This window comes from Rhipicephalus sanguineus, unplaced genomic scaffold (genome assembly GCF_013339695.2).
Source record: "Rhipicephalus sanguineus isolate Rsan-2018 unplaced genomic scaffold, BIME_Rsan_1.4 Seq5946, whole genome shotgun sequence".
Lineage (NCBI taxonomy): Eukaryota > Metazoa > Arthropoda > Arachnida > Ixodida > Ixodidae > Rhipicephalus > Rhipicephalus sanguineus.
The window spans coordinates 1-17,763 of NW_023615588.1; the positions used below are offsets into that span (position 1 = coordinate 1).

Below are 17,763 nucleotides of genomic sequence, written 5' to 3' on the forward strand. Positions count from 1 at the left end.
TCCGCTAAGCCTTGTCTCCGAAAATATGACAATGTATCTTCGAAACATAATATTTATGTCTTTTTATGTGTACTTAATACGCATTTTAAACGCTTATAAATAAAAAAAAACGTGGTGGTAGCTTAGTGGTAGAGCACTCGGCAGGTACCGTCGCAGACTACGGGGTTGTCGGTTCGACTCCCAGCTCATCCGCGTCAGCAAAACCCATCTCATCAGCTGTTCGCGTGCAAATCTTCGTGGGCTCCGGCAATAGAAATTTTTCGTGTTAAAAAAGCGCCTATTCTAGAGGTTAGGACCTTTACCTTCTGAGCGGGGGTACTGGAATTCAAACCTCAGCATATTTACAAAAATTTTTCATCTAATGCATTATCCTTGATTTCCCGGGGAAAATACCTTGGAACCTGCACTGGCATGACAAGGAAACAAGGAAAGCACAGGAACAATGTACAGCTAGGTTAGAGAGCTCTAGCAACAATGATAGCGTGAGATACACGAATTTATTAAATACCGAGTAGTATACAAATATGAGCCAACGTGGTAGATGATCAGTTTAAGAGCTCGCTGCCGAATTAGTAAAAAGGCGTATCATGCAATCACCAAAGAGGAACTGGCATTACGCTAGCAGTCGCTTCGTCAGTCCCATTGTGACAGTTTCCCACAGCCGTGTCGGAGATTATTACAGAAACCATTCAGAAGATCAGCCCTTCAAGTTATTCTCAATGCGACTTTGAAGACGCAAGCCTCCTTTGTGCACCAAGGCATGATTCCATAGCGGGGACTAAGCGGCGCATGACACTTCTTGAAAGGCACAAGGCATAGGGCTACCCCACAGCGCATGACATTCCAGGCATAGCTCCGAAGAAGCGCAGAGGAGCGAATACCCAGATAATACTAAAAAATACTCGAGAACTACAGGAAGCAGCGACGCCTCTATCCACCTGCTCACAAAAGCCTGACTAGCGACCCATGCTGTGACTTGGAGAAGGCTCCAGGCAGACACCTGTCCGCACGCACACTTACTCCACGTAATGCATCCCGGAAACTTCAGCAGGAACTGCACCTACTACTCGGAGACTGCGAGCACACTGACCAAATGACATGAGGGCCAGGATAATCCAAGTATCACGCCCGCGACAAACAGGGCGCACAATCAAATCCGGAAAACCAGCGGGAGGCGCCCTGATGACGTCACTGAACACCGAGACCACCAGCTTCGGTTGTCTATAGGGCCCGGACTTCGGCTGGAAGAGAAGGTTACGTGGAATAAGGAAGGCACCCAGCTCTGGACGAGGAGAACGCACGCTTTGGTCCTAAAATAAAGTTTAATTCTCTCTCTAGTGCAGTAGTTTCTTCCCCACTGGTTACCGGGATGCAGAGATTCCACTTTATTGCTTCGAAATCCTTCAATGCACATTAGTTCTTCCACTGATCAATAGAGGGCACTAGGAGTTTGTAAACAGATAAAATCCCGGATCCGAACCATAGACAACTTCGCTGTAATAAAGAAACTACATTTTTCGTACCCCTGAAAAACTCCTGTCTGTATAAACGAATGCGGAATAACTTATGCCTAGCTTGTGCAAAAGCTAAGGATAACTAATACGCAACTGAACACATTGCCACCATTTTTGTGTTGTGTGGTGTGGTCCCTGGCATTGTGTTGTATGTCTATGAATATTATTGCCACAGTGATCAATTCGGATTAGAAGGTGTACATGCGTACATACGTGTGGTTTCATCTACAGCAACAGTTGACACGGTCACGTATATACGATAATGTCAGCAATGTGACGTTTGCTGTACTTGCAACATATTTTCAGGTTAACGCAAACATATGTGACTTATTTAGCGGTGTGTGTAACAGTATTTGTTACATAAGTTGCCACACTAGTACAATTTCTTTCCTAACTTTAGCTACCACTGCAACAGTTCATATATAATTCCCGACTATGCTCTGCTCTTTGAGCACGTGTGGCGCAACTCTAGATAGAACATACGTATATAATCTTCACTTAAACAACCAGTATCAATCTACAAAAACACCTGTATTTTTGTATGAAGATACCAGGATAAGTTTAGTGTCTGTCTATCATGCTTTTCTCTTCGACGTCGGTTTTCAGAAGGTCTGAAGTTTTGCGATGAAGATATTAGCTGAGACAAAGTGCGAATTGCATAGGGCGACAAACTTGGACGCCGAGATGAACATTACCGCGCTCCCCAATCGCAGAGCCGTAATATTAATACCGCTCTTCCAATATTTTCCTTAATATTCAACTTTATTATCCTTCGTGCCATCGCTATTCTAGTCTCCTGGGCTCTCAGTATCTCGCCTCAAGCAGGAGCACGCGTCTCGCTTCGAAGCACGAAGCTTAACTTTGCCGTGCAGGAGCACACGTAGACACAGGGCTTTTCCTTTCGAGGGAGCACGCTGCCCTTCTTCCCTACTCCCGTCTCTTCTTAACCTCCTCCCTTCCTCACCTCTTGGCGCCGGCAGCGCGAGCGCCCAAAGCCTGCTCCCCAAAAACGCGCTCGCACTTGTTGACACAAGCATCAGCGGCGACGCCGAAGGAACGGCCACGTCGCCGTCGAGGCTTTCTCGCGCGAGCGCGGGGCGCGTCGGGTCACGGGCGGCGGCTTTGGGGCACTAAGTGCCGTTGCCATGGTTTCCTGGCTGAGGCGAGAAGCCTCGCCTCCCGCTGTCTTCGTTGCTCTCGAGAACGACCCCGCGCGCTTAAGTCCAAGTCAAACAAAGACGCCCGGCTGCAGAAAGCTCGCTTTTTCACTCCGACGACGTCGCCATCGAGCACGCGCGTTGCCGAGACTTTCTTCCTTCCATGTTTTTGCACGTCCCTGTGTTCCCCTTCTTATTTCCTTAAGCGCCCTTCCTCACTTTCCTCAGTGGCGACGTTCCACAGAACTTTCCCGTCTGATCCATCCGGCTTCTTTATCTTTTTCTTTGCTTCTTTATTTAAATTTTGTGGGCGAGAAGGAATGGCGCCTCAATATTTCGCTTTTCGCTCTTGTGATAGCACATCGACTGTCGGGGAGCGCACGTGTGCTTAGTAGGCAACCGGGGCGTAAAGTATTCGAACCACAGTGTCACCGAAAAAAAGGGAAATGATTCATATTGATATCAGCAATATAAGAAATGCGCCGAAATTATTTACTTATGATTACATTATGCCTCTTGATTTCACTCTAAACATCGTGTCAAGCAGAAACATGCTCCATACTGGACATGACGTTCGGATTGTTGGCGGTCGTCGCATTGAAAAGCGCCACGAAAGAAGTAAAGATACTCTAAGTTGCGGTCCGCATTATCGGTGCATGCGTGTGTTAAATACGGCGACTGTGCTCACTGACAAGTTCCGATACAGCAAAAAATTCTTCATTTACGCTCATGTTCTCATAACGAACGGATAGATTTAACGGAATACGTAGGAGAAGTCGCGCAAAGCTTCTTCGAAAAGACAATTCCATGACCGCTAATCAACAATTATTAGTTTTTTACGTTCAAGAAACCACGACATGATTATCAGAGGCGCCGTATAGTTGAGGGCTCGGGAAAGTTCGACTACTGTGTTCTCCAGGAGCAGAATAAAGTAAACCAACAACAACGACAACAACAATCAACACGTGAGGTTCTTCAACGTGCACCTAAACTAAGTACACGCGCCTCCAGCAATTCGCCTCCATCGAAATGCAGCCGCCGCGCCAGGGATTCGATCCTGCGACATTCGGGTCACTAGTCGAGCGCCATAACCACTTGACCACTGCGGTGGGTCCATGAGCGTTAAGCTATCTCCACTAAGGTAAGGCATGCTCTTGAAGAATGTACTTGTTTAGTCCTCAAGGGCTGCATTAAGCAACCTGATAAGTTCGAGGTGTGGGTTCGATTCCCGAGTACGACAGCCCTCTTACATGGGACCAAATGAAAAGAACACCCGTATGATTATATTTAGGTGCATATTAAATGAACTCCAGTTAGTTGAAATTAATCTGGAGTCGCCGACCACGGCGTGCCTCGTAACAATAGTGGTTCATGCGCGTTAAACGCTTATTAGCAATCATTATAGTTATTATGCATTTGGCAACTATTCACTTCCCTTCACAGTACACTTGGTCAGAGATATTATTCTCTCGTTTTATTGGGTGTTTGTGCACAGTATAGGTATTTCACAGCTAATAATGTGCAAATTATTGAGTGCAAGGGCACTAGTTATTCCCACGCTAGGTTTGCCTTTAGTCTTCGGAACACTCTGCTGTAAGAGCGTTGGGTACCGGATTTCTTGAAAAATCGCCTTTATCTTCTTGAAAACTTGTTTCATCACCATTTATTTAACTGATGCTATTGTTTGTCACTGCTGCTCATGAGACGGGGAGAATTCGTATAGCGCCACAAGTTGGTAGCTATCTTCATCGCGTACTCTCCTTCATTTTAATAAAATTTCCACCTATGGTGCCTTGACGAAGTTCTTGAAATTTGCCTCAGTGGTTTCTTGGAAATCTCTAATTGTACGCTGCATATGCATGGTGATTGCCCTACCAGCACAAGACAATGCATTTACACTATAAGCCTTTCACGGACTTAAGCAGACGCAAAGAGCGCTGTGGCCGCGCAGAACGCTTATATCCGCCTCTCATCAACAAAATGGCACTCTTGGTTTTCTGCAGTCAAGATAGATCACAAGGGTGGCGGCTTCGGCTTGTTGGAAATCCATGACACTGTATACAAACGCGAAGACACCAGGACGAGAGAGAGGACGGCACACTGCGCTAGATCACCCCGTCAATCCAATATATCAATACTAAAGAAAGAATTAATATGTGGATGAACAAATAAATAAACAACAATATTGAAGCAATAATGCACGGACGCATTGTCATATGCTAAGCTGCTTGCGGCAGTAATACACTACTTCACCGGCCGAGGAACATTTATGCTGAAAAGATGTTAATCAAAAACAGTCACTGTTGCCATCAGAGCAAATAATAGGTACGGATATAGGCAGGTCCCATCAAAACTTGTTTTAAGTTCCTCCATGGATAGCAGCACCAGCAGCAAGGCATTGATGCTCAATCATGGCTCCACAGGCATGTTTGCCTACTACATATCGGAGATGGTGGTTTTGTAGCCTCAATGTGGGAACGGTGTTTTCTTTAATCATCTTGCGTGATGATGTTTTGATCACCAGAAAACTTATTGGGTAGGAAGTCGGCACCTCGGCAGTATAGGAAATGTTTGACATTGGGAAAATCACTCACCTATAATATTTAGCTGCAATGTTGAGATTCACCGCTCACGAGCCAGGAATGTTCGTTTAGTTTTTCCATCTATTTTAGGCAACTTCCGAAAATAAATTAAAGTCAGATGTCCCACAGACAAAAATGAATCAACAACCATAAACGTTGTTTTACACTTTCTGGTGTCTTCTGAATGCAATACTAAGTCAATAATGTTTGTAATGGCCACTTTTTTCAAAACAAGGCCCGCACCAAATGCGGCCAGCAATCTCACAGTGTAAACATTTCCTTTCCTCATGACTACTAAAACTCCTAAAGTCCAGCCGGGCTAGCTGGCGGCACTAAGCACTTGCATGTAATGGGAGTCGGTGCGGGTTTGCTCGCGACGGGGCATTTCGCGATGTCGACTACGTGCTGGCGGCGGCCGACAACGTATATCGCAGGGATTTGCGAAGGCATTTCCATTTCGGCAAGCCGCGTTGCCATGGTTCCCGTGTGCCCTCGAAATTGCCCAAGCCAGCCGTCACTCGCTGTCGACGGAGCTGAGATCTCACGCTAAGTCTAGGTCAAACACAGCTCCGCATTTCGCCGCTCCCCGCTTCCTGAGCGCTTGAGTTGTTGAGCGAGCTAACGGCGCCGTGTCATGACATTGCGTCCGCGGGCTTAACTGTATGTCGGCCGAAATAACGACTCGACGAGCTTTTTTTTAAGATTGACCTGCAGCCGGAACGTGCTTTAGCCGCGAATTTATTGTGAGCGCGCTTTATTTAAACGCCTAAGCAAAGTTCCACGGCTGCAGTTGGCGTGTGTACCGTGTCCAGGGGCCGAACGACGCTGCTGTTATAAATGTTTTCCCTCACAGAATTTCGAAGTCGGATTAACGGACACATTGAGACTTACTGGAAGCCTTTGTATTGCTGACACTGCACATCGGTGTTGGGCGTGGTATATGGATGATTTGAATCATTAGACAGTTTCGAACAGCAGTGGCCCCATTGCATTCTCTATGAGGTGTGTCCGCTCAAGTACATATTCGAATATAGTTGTTCCTGCTCTGCACGATGGGATGTTAGCCCAAAGTTAAACTTGGAGCTTATCTTGCAAGCTTAGGTACGAAGGTACAACAGGTACGAAGTTAATGGTCTCTGTGTTCAATGCTCATACGAAAGCCTGAACTCTTCAACAAGGTGAAACAAACGCGACTTCAGTTTACGACTACTTTTTTCTCTTTCTGTACTGAAGAAACAAACAAAAACCGAGCAAACAAACAAGCTGAAAGAACAGCGTCCATCACACGTCCAAGGATGATTCGTTTTTGTTGAAAAATATGCTTCTTTCGTGGAAAACATATCATCGGTTCATCTGTGTTGGATTAAAAGTTGGGAGATAAGCTGGGTAGGGGTGCAGGTAAGTGTTGAGGACCATGATATTTCTGTGGATGAACCACACGATTCCGGCGGCTTCGTTTTCTAAACACGGCTACTAGATAGCGATAAGGGCAGAATACAACAAAACACTAGCCAGCCGTGCTTCAAGGTATACACGTTAAAATGGAATGATTATGTGTATCTTAAAGACGTAGTCATTACGTTCCTATTATTTACCAAACGTTTTTCAATAGGCTCTATACCTTTGTCAACGATGAAATATACTGCAGTAGGAGAAGAAAACATGCTCTTCCGGGATCAAGGAACTGGCATGCTCTCCAAATACGGCCACATGAAGAATCAAATGTGGGCGTCATGGATGTGTCGTTTACAACACATGCGGGTGCGCAGAATAGCCCACTTGAAATTAATTGTGGTAGACAATTTATTTACCCACTTTACGTATTTCAATTTTCTAAAATACACGTAAAAGAACTTTGTGAATCTGACAAAGTCGATTGCCGCTGTAGGATTGTGTTCAGTGATTCTTTGTAATTGCTTATTCGCCTTACTCTTTTCTAATTTCTCTTTTGAAGTGGACCCCACGTTGTCGATTTTGTGATGATCTGTTAGGTGAAACTCACGTGCTCAAAATTCTTCGAAATTACTCCTCAGTGGGCACTTGAAGGTAGACCTGTAAGCTTTAAAGCATTTAGGCTTGATGTCTTTTCAAGCTAAATATCCTGCTGTGAAACGTACCAGGTATACCAGAAAGCAAGGTTATCGTGTTCTTGCACGTATATATATGATGAACAAAAAAAGGGCAATTCCACTACGGTGAAGGTGGAAGCGAGTGAAACTATGACTGATGTGCGTCTTGGTATGCAGTGAATATTGCTACAGTATATTGCTATAGTATCATTATTGGATATACTGAGCGAAATAAAGAGACACACGCTCAAAGATACCGGTGTTTCTTTTGCACATGACCCATATTATCTTATCCCCGGCTGCCACGGGGGTCTGAAAATGAAATCTACTGTACTATCGCACTCAGTATGAGCACATACGCGAGCGCGTGGGCGAGCTCTCTGCAAGGTTGTACAGTGGCACCGATTGTGGCGTTGTTTCATGGTTATTGCTTGCTCTCTCCCTCGAAGTTATCATTTTCGAAGCTGAATCACCGCAGGGCAAAACGAGGGCGAGGGTGAAAGCAAATGCATGTGCGCTTGCAGGGACAGCCAAACTCTCTCCCGATAACCGAAAATTGCCATTCGACGCCACTAGCCTTGCAGAGAGCTCGGCCACGCGCTCGCGTGACAGCTCATTGCGCGAGTACATAAGACCTCGTTGTTTCATGGTTAAAAAAAAGATGTGATGCAGGTACCCTTGTTTAGCCTTACAGACAATGCAGTACTTGACATTACTGGTTACTGCTAGTCTTCGTAATTTTACGTTTGATGGTCGTGTTGAGCACTTTAGTACTTGATAGCTGTGTCGTGTCAGGCTATACATCCGATTACCGGCGCGAACTTGCTGTTGATTCACCTGTTTCATTATGATAGCAAAGAGCGGGTGAGAGCACTAAGGCCAAGACGGGAAGCCTAGACCGGGCTCTAGGCGCACTACAAAATGAGTGTCTCTCCTCTGACCGAATAATAAAGCCATATTATCTGTAGCCAGCTTACGACAAAAAAGAAGGAAAATTTAACATATATTTTTGCTGCCTCAGATTGCCTTCCCGGACGTAGTCGCGCTGAACATGCCACGATAAGTAAAAGTAGATTCGCGTTACAAATGCATTCACCTACTGTCAAATGAAGCACTGAGCAGGAAAAAATACTCGAGGGGTCTTAAGAAGCCCTCATTTGATTACGCATCGCGCAGGCTAGTGGTCCGATCATTTCCGTACGCATTTATTTAATTCTTCATATAAAGACCCACTATTTATTTATTATTGGCACTAGTACTCAATGAAAGTCTTGTTTCTCTTCCAAGCGCTTCCAGTCGAAGGACTTACTTCCGGTTCTCCGAATATTCAGATAATTTGTTTTCAGAAAACCAAACCAGTACAATAATCTACGGTTCTGATTCAAGTTAAGAGTTGTATTGGATGCATATCATATAGGAGCATAAGTTCACTTCAGATAAGGGCTATTTATTCTCACGATGGTTAATGAAAATTAACAGAATGAGTTCAGTGAAATGACAGACGGTTTTCTTGTGAGCAGCGGGGATTGTGGCGGCCCCTGGCAGAGCAATCATCAACCACGCTTATCTTGCACGTGGCCTCTAAGATTCGCTTCTGGAGCGCGCGAAACACAAACTAACAGCAAGGAATGCACCAGAGCACACGAACACCGACGTGCGAGTGCTAACTCCAGACACCTAAGCCAAGGAATAGAATAGCCTCCAAATTTTTAATTAATATAATTATTTATATTTAAAAGTTTGCCAGTAACTTAAGGAACGAAAACATCTATACTGAGTGCTGATTTTGAAGCGCTCCGATCGCCGCCGTCAGCTCAACGCATGCGCGCCACCCTTCTCTTCAGCAGTACAACACGAGCGTGGGCCCAGGAAACCCAAGATCAAGGAGGCTGGCGGAGACCCCACAGGACACGGACCCAAGGTGCCGCACTCGGCAGCCGGTGGCGGTGGCCTGTTGCTGTCGGGCTTGTCATTTCCGGCGGGTAAGCCGCCGCCGCCTCCCGCGCAGCCGCCGATGTCGGGCCACTTCGACCCTTCGACAGCCGCCATGGCCGCGGCCCTGTCCTCTTCTCCAGGTTGGCGACGGCGCGCCACCCTCTTCGCCATTGTTCCCCAAGGACGGTTTCATCGGCTCCGCAGGTCTGCTTCAGATGCTGCTCAACGCGGAACGCTCCCAGGAGCTTATCTGGAACAGCGTCAGGTAAGAAATAATGGCAGTTCTGCCGCAACAAAAACCAAAGCTTGATCCATTATATGACGGTGTTATATTATTTTTCGAGGACAATGGCTGATGAACACTCCATAAAAGGAATAACATATCTAATCTACTACCGATTTATCGCATTGTGTACCTCTTGCAGCGTGACTGCGAACATTTTACACTTCAATGTTGAGTTAGTTCCACTGTTGTCTGCTACATAGGGAGTCGATGCACCAAGTCAAAGCGTACGATATGCGATATGCAATCGAAGTAGGCACGACATTAGGTGGACGATGAAGAGGCGCTATTCTGTGAGTAAATACGTATCAGATACTGGCACGTGCTGCCTCCTTTCCTCGTAAAACTCTTTTCGAAAGTGCGCAAATACTGAAACTGATCAGGGGCGTGGTTTCCTGAAATGAGGAGATAAGTCGCCTTGTGCAATGTGCCTGTTCGTGACAATACAGCTTTAAAACGCCTTCTCTCCTGCGGAATACTTGCTCTTCGCGTCTAATCGATATGTTCTTCTGGTTTGTAACTCAACGACATGTCGAGGGGCTCCGCAGAAATAAAATCCAGAGCGCTTCCACTGCTGTGAAGATGGTAGCCAGTGAAGCAGCTGTGGCTATGGTGGTTCTGGTATAGTGAATACTTGCTATAGGGAATTTAAATATTATCATTATTTACTGTATTGAGTGAATTAAGTGCCATGCACTCAAAGATCCCGGTGTACAAGTGCAAAAGTGGCTTGACGTTTGTTTCTTTAGCAAGTGATCTTGTCTTTGAGGCAAAGTTGTTCACGTCAGCCAGCCATGTCGTCGAAATCACACACCTTTATGTTTGCCTTTTACGCCATGTCCGTTTTTGCGACTCGAAAACCAATGGATTAGTCTACTGAATCGGTTCTCCGAAAATTGTTGTTCCACGCGCTTTTTGCTCCGCGGACGTGCCTCGCCAGATCCTAGCCACAACCAGCTTCGTCGTAAAAAGAACGATGCCTATTTATGAGATATGTTGCAGACCAATACAGCAAACCCCCACATTTCTCAACGTGTGCAGGATGGGGGGAGGTGGAGGTGGTGGAGGAACAGCGATGAACAACAGTTTCGGCGGCGGGCCACCGTCCGGGCTCTCGGCCAAGCTCGGGGCCGAAGGTGGCCTGTCCGCCTTCTCATTACTTTCATCCAGCACACATCCTTTCGGGTCGCTTGAGGAGGCCGCTCTCCGCCAGCGACTGCAGGGCTCCGGGGCGACGCAGCCGTGCCCCTGGGGCAACACTGGGGGAGGAGGGTCTGTGCAAGAAGTCACGGCAAGGCTACTCTTCATGGTCATCCGCTGGGTGAAATGTCTGCCAACGTTTCAGACGCTGTCCAAGAGTGACCAGGTGCGTACCCACTAAGCAAATCAGCACCTTCAAGAACGCTTTCTTGTTGCTACAAGTGATCTATTTACACCCAAAAGGAAGTGGTCTTCGTGTATAAAATAATTTTCTTATATGAATGGTTTCGTTATTTCAATTGCTGCTTGGGTTTTTTCTTCAATAGCGATCATTGCTATCCTCTTTGCGCAAGTCTTTCAGGATGTCTGCCAGTGCTTGGGTATCTATCGAAGAAATCGCAAAGCCTTTGGCGAGGCGTTTATAAAAACTGCAAAATTTCCACAATCCCATGTAGGATACCGTAATATGGTATGCATACAAATAAAGAGGATGGCCATATGTTTTTAAGTGTGGCGGTCCCATGACACCCATTTCGCACAGGGTGGTTGCCCTACCAAACAACTATGTACTTCTTTTTTGGGAGCAGCTGGCCGGAAGTGCGCTTGTACTTATTTTGCCGGTAGATTCCCAGAGGCAGCAACTCTCTGGCTCCCACAGCAGCGGCAGATGCTGGACTATTTCACCAAGGCTGTGGTAGGTTAAGGTGTGATCAGGGGCCTTTACAGAACCTTATGCGGCCACCTTTCGAGATGAGTACTCATAAACGCCCGAGCGACAGGTCGGTGTACTCCTCTACCCCTTAGAAAACAACGTTGTGTTTTCGATCAGTATTGGGAATCGAGCCCTGTCCCAACCGCATTGGAAGCAGATGCCCGACGATGTTGCCATCGCTGCAGTTCTCCTTGCATGAAATACCATATTCTAGTTCAAATTACTTTCACTCATGTAGTGATCTTATATTTTTCGTTAAACGTTAGATAAACTTTCTGGGCGAGTAAGCAGAACATTCCCTTTATCGCTATAGAGGGTGTGTCAAGAAATGTGTCCGCAAATTCTCACAAATAAGGAAAACTATGTATTTTTACGCTGTCTTCATAATTACTTTTTCTGTGGTGGCAGTTATCTTCAGATGAGTAGAGGCATCAATTACGACACTATTTAAACAAATTAAGTTAACTAAGTTTTTAATGAGGGTATTCAGGTGGTCGGTTCAAATGGGAAAATCGCAGCCCTTGCTGCGAAAAGTCTTTTACCGCTTTCAGATTTCGCAAAAGTAGCCGCTGGCAATTATTAACAAGTGATAAAGTATGGCCGATTTCGCCGGCGAAACCGAAGCCGAAACTCGGAAGAGCGTAGCTGCCATACTTTTTCAAGACGTCCAGAATGAGCGAACGTCGTTGTACCAACCATCGATCGACTTCACTACGTGGTTGTGCGGGTTTCGCTTAATATTAGAGCGCGTACAGCGCACGTATGTTAAGAAATGCAGAAAAACTAACGCCCCTGCAATCGCCGTCATGAACAGCGACATCCCTCTGGTCGTCCACTAGTTGCGCTTATCGGAGCTTCGGTTTCGGTTTCACCGGTGAATTTGGTTGAATTTCGTCGCTCCGCAATGATTACCAGAGGCCAATGTTTCCAAATATCAAAGCGGCGATGACCTGTTCGCAAGAAGGACAGTAATTCTCCCATTTGACCTGACTTCTTGCCTCCGCTAATTAATAAGTTAATTAATTTTATTTAATGCTGCCGTTACTGCTTTGTCTAGTCGTCTTAAGAAGTCTCCCACCATAAAAAAGTAATTATGAAGTCAGCGAGCAAACATTCAATTTAAATTGTGTTCGATGATTTTCGGACACATTTCTTGAAACACCCTCTATATGAGTCCAAGCAAAACGAGTAACATTTATTTTTGCTCTGTTGAAACAGACACATTGTTGACTAGGATGCGGTCGCGTCTCTAGACAAAGCTCATAAGTTGGCAGAATGAATGCTTGCATTTAGTATTTGCACTGGCAAATTGAAGAACTCGTTTCAAGTAAATCAGAGGCCGCAGTGCTGTCTCAAAGAGCCTGACATTTCCCTCAATCATGAAGAGTCGTAAGGTTTGGTCTTCTATTCCCTCTTACAGGGTTTTTATGTTTTCGAAACTGAGAAAAATAGTTACTTATAGGATAAAGCGGTCATTCACACGTTAAACCGAAGCAGATTCGTGCAACATTACACCGGAGCACTTAACACGCACAACTCTTAGCAAGAAGTCTATTCGGACTTCGATTCATATCAGACGAACTTCACTAGGTCTAAGGTTCATCTAGGCAAGATGAGTTTTAAAACGTCGGGAATCAGCTCATCCTTAACCTCCTCGGTCCCAGGGTACCCAATTGGGTACCGTTGTTTTAAAGGCACAGATCACCACAATTGATATTCACGTGTCAAATTAGTCTTGCCAAAATAAGCATAGTTGCTTTCGCTAATCCCGAATGGCGCCATGTGTGTAGTCATTTTCGGAAAATGAGTGAACGAAAATACTAAGTACTGCACGAGCGCTTGGCTGCGTATGCTTGAGCGCTCGGCTGCGTGCTCGTGACAAGTAAAGCTTTTTTTCTTAGTTGAGCGTTACGACAATAGTACATTTCTCATTACTGTGGACGCCCTGAAGATAATATTGAAAGTCACTTCGGTCTGAACTTTTGTTGCACGCAATCATGAGACTTCAAAAGTTCAGGAGTACCCAAATGGGTATCTCACATTTTCAGACAACCGTTCAATTTTTCGAGTTCATAATTTTCTGCATTTGTTTTTAAGGGTAGGAAGCCAAGTGATACGGTTTTGCAAAAGCTTTTTTCATTAGTGCATTCTTGGGATGAGGAGGTTAAGGTGAAGAGCACTTGCGCAACAGAAATCGTTAGGTGATGTGATAAAACTGGAATAATAACGGATTGTTTGTTGCAGGAACACAAATGAGTAACCTCTCACACTTCGAGCGCCTGCAAAAGCCATCACGAAACTAGTGCAAAAAAATTCGAAATCTAAAACCTAATGACTCGATAGTGCAACACAAAGCAAACTGACTTCTTTATCATTGAGGCTGAAGGATGCCAGGCGTACGCACGCATTTCCCTGCTTACTGCTGTCAAATGCTTAAAGAACTCTCCTTTCTGACTAAGCCTTTCCAGGGCCTACCGTTGAAGAACATAGGAAGTCGGGGTACATCTCAATATTGTATACCATCTAGGCCAGGTTTCTACCGTGCTTTTCCTTAGACCTCTCAACGCATAAATTGCTGACACACTTACAGAAGAACCAAGGCCCAATTTGCATGGTACAAATATAACAAGCGTCCTGCCTACATCCCGGCGCACTCACATCGTGTGTCCCGTGCAGGTCACCCTGCTGGAGGAGTCGTGGAAGGACCTCTTCCTCCTCTACATGGCCCAGTGGTCTGTGGCAGCCGATATAGTGTCCTCGTTGCCGGGCCTCAAAGGAGGCAACGGCCCTTCTCCCACGGCCGCCAACTCGTTGCGTCTGCACCAGTCCGACCACCTGGATGGCGCGCCGTCGTCGCCGCAGCGCGCGGCCGAACTGCACTATATCCAGGACGTGATGCGCCGGTTGAGGCAGCTCTCACCGGATGACACCGAGTGTAGCTGCCTCAAAGCGGTTGTCCTGTTCAAGCCTGGTAGGTGAACGCTTGCTATGGCTGTCGCGCGCCAGCTGTGTTACGCGGCAAGTTAAACTCGAATAAATATTCCAGTTCTGCAGAGAGTGCGGAACGGCCATGTCTTTGTAGAAACGGTGGTACGCTAACGTATAAGCTTCCAAAGCGGCGAAAAATACGGAGATAGGCGGCATTTAGTACCGTGAGAAGGCTGCTTTTATTCTAGTTTGTGGGGTTCGCCGTCTACTCCAATGAAATGTGCGGCTCGTCAACGCTGGGGTAACTCGAAATCATTTATTAAGCAAGCTTTAAAACTGTTATGAAAACAAATGGAAAGGCATAAACGCAAACTTCCCCGAACACTTCCCTGCCGGTGCCGTTAACCTTGGCCCCGCCGGACCGCACGCCGCGCACACACGCACACCTGACCACAGTTCACCGGCAACTTCCCCTTGGCCGCTCGCCGTGCCCGGTTATGAAGCTTGTCCTTATCCGCGCGCATGCGCAGTGGCCCTCGCTGATTGGTCTTGTCACTGCCGGTGCGGACGAGGGCGAGGGTTCTTATCCGCGATCGCCACAACTTCTAGGAACCATAATTGTAGTAATTGGTGTCACACTCAGTGCAAAATAGTTCTTTTACACAACTGCTTATTGCACAGAACGTGCGAATGAGGTCGAAGTTCAGTGCTTGTTGTCTCTGGGCGTCTTTTGTGTACTGCTTCACCAATATCATGGCTCACGAACTAGCCAATCAGTACACATTAAGTTCATAACTTGCTTGTCACGCCAGTCATAATAGAAAAAAAAGGTCCATGCCTGCGTACAAGTCGACGTCGATCCTTGACGACATCTGAGCTGTTACAGTTTGGTTCATTGATCCAGCCTTTCTTTAAAGCACAAGCTGAAATGTGACTCAGCATATTACAGCCCCTTTTAAGGCATTTATCTAAGTGTTCAATCGGGCGAGTTGGTAACGTTTTAGTAACTGTACAGGTTTAGCGCACATACAGGATGGCGAAAACTGGAGGGCAGACAGACACAACCGCAAAATTGTGCCAGACGAGTCATGCTAAAATTCTATAAAATGTACTGCACTATTCGTTTCCGTCACTTCGCAGTGGTCCATCATCTGGTTTTTTCATCCTTATTGCTTGGTTTTTTAATGATTATTGCTTGATCGTCTGCAGTTACAGGGAAAAGTTTTCTTTGCCCGGCTAGTGATCCGTCCACCAAAAATTTCATTATAAGGGTTTGCTTTGGTTTCTGTTTGCTGTATTTTATGATTTTATCTTATGGTAGAACGCCAGCAGTTCGTCAAGCGATAAACATGCCGCTTTAGTTGGCGTATACGAAACCTTGCGCATAAGGTTTCCTCAGCTCAATGCTTCGAGGCACTCACTTTTCATTTAACTAAGTGAATAAAATACATTATTTCCTTATCCTATCAAGTACCTTTTTAACCACGCAGAGACCATCGGCCTTTGCGACGTGCACCCTGTGGAGATGCTGCAGGACCAGGCGCAGTGCGTATTGGGCGACTATATTCGCCACAAGCACCCGCGACAGCCCACCCGCTTCGGTCGGCTGCTGCTGCTCCTGCCCAGCCTGCGGGCCGTGTCAGCGGCCACTGTCGAACGACTCTTCTTCCGCGACACCATCGGCAATATTCCCATCGAACGCATCCTAGGGGATATGTACAACATGGAGAAGGTTGACTGAAGGAGACATTTCACTGTGTGCTGAAAGTAAGCCGCCATCCGGACAGAAAGGGTCGCCTCGGTGGCAAAGTGGTTAGCGCTGTTCGGACAGAATGGATGTACCTTGCGTCAGCATTGCGGACGCACACAGGCAACTGGATTGCAGCAGCGACATACGACCTTTGTTGTGTTGTGCCAACAGAGCGGCCGCTTATTGGGCCAGTGTCCTGTCATATTGGGTATATGTTGAAGATTATGCTTATATCCTGAGTGCGGCATTAGTCTGGTGGCAGCATAACTTGGGATCGCAAAACGCCGCGACCCCAAACGGTCTCTATCGCACCAGGTAACGAAAGTCCGTGATAGTTCTAATCTAGCTTGGTCACCCGAAAGAGCCGCTTCTGGTACCCTGGGCGTCATTAGTTGCTTTGAATGATGTCCACCTTAACTGATATCGGCAGCCTGTATTTTCTTCACTCCAACTGGAGAGCAGCAGTCATCACATGCGAGATATCGTAAACACTTTAATAAAGGGTAATTTTACATGAATGTAAAAATACGATCTGTGAAAGTTAACGACAGGGGAAGCAATGTGTGACACTGGAACAACAGTGATCACCAGCTTTTGTGCATCTTTGGGTAAGATGAACTAGCCAGGAAACGTCCAAGTCGTAGTTATGGGAGCCATTGTTCCAAGTCGCAGTTATGGAAGCTTCGTAGTCGTGCGGATTGATGGGTTATATGGTTTAAAATTGCAGTCGGTTTAATATACAATGATAGAACGACGACAACAAAGGTAAACGGAAACTACGGACTTTGGTACGGAAATATATGACGGGCCAGGTAAGTGGGTGAAGCCAGAGTATGACGAAGATTGAACATAACCTTTATTTTTGCGGTTAAGAATGAATACCGTGCGACTGAATGGCATGTCGCTGAACTTTTCAAGCGCCTAAATGACAAGAGATATTTGTCTTTGGTTTTTGGAACATAAAGCAGTCACAGATTGAACACAAACCGCGGCTATCCTCACCGGCCATCCGCATCTGAGATGGAAATATACAGAGCTGCAGCAATGACCCATTACTTGACAGATAATAAAATGTACCTACACACGTGTACCATGTTTTGTGACTGTGTGTTGTCAGGTGAGTCATTTGACGAGGTGTTGGCAGTTTGGACTGTTGCAGCGCATTTAAAAATGAACAGTGGACTTCCATGCGTGGATTAAGAACAACGCCTATGGTTCCACTCCCTTTTGAAGTTTATAACAGAAGTGATGACATACTCATATCTACAGTGTTTTCGGCCAATATTCATCAGGACATAAATGCTTACTCGTTAATATTTCTGTAGATTTTGCAGTAATTACGGTTTTGGTAGACGCAGTGCCAAAGCAAAGCACGAGTAAGAGAACAGCGCCAGCGAAAACAACAGACCAGTCGAGGACAGGGACAAGTAACACGGTCCTACTGCGATTATGAACCAACTAGCCAAAAAGTACATCTCGACGAGTATGAGGCTACAGACCTTGCCACACAACAGCACCTGAGAAAATAACTCTAGTTGTCATCGGCTTTGCATTCAGTATTTATTTTATTGCAGCATTGGACGACGCTGGGCCAGTTGGTGTTGCTTAACCAAAGGAAAAAAAAAGAAAACAG

At 46.0% G+C, this 17,763-nt stretch overlaps 1 protein-coding gene across 1 annotated transcript; it reads left to right on the forward strand.

Moving 5' to 3' along the window:
* The first annotated feature begins 9,072 nt into the window (after positions 1–9,072).
* Positions 9,073–17,210, forward strand: LOC119377871 (protein dissatisfaction). The gene is made up of 4 exons (XM_049411657.1): positions 9,073–9,522; positions 10,582–10,906; positions 14,129–14,423; positions 15,871–17,210. Exons 1-4 carry the CDS (start codon positions 9,473–9,475, stop codon positions 16,119–16,121), a joined length of 921 nt encoding a protein of 306 aa, XP_049267614.1. The 5' UTR covers positions 9,073–9,472; the 3' UTR covers positions 16,122–17,210.
* Positions 17,211–17,763: the final 553 nt, after the last annotated feature.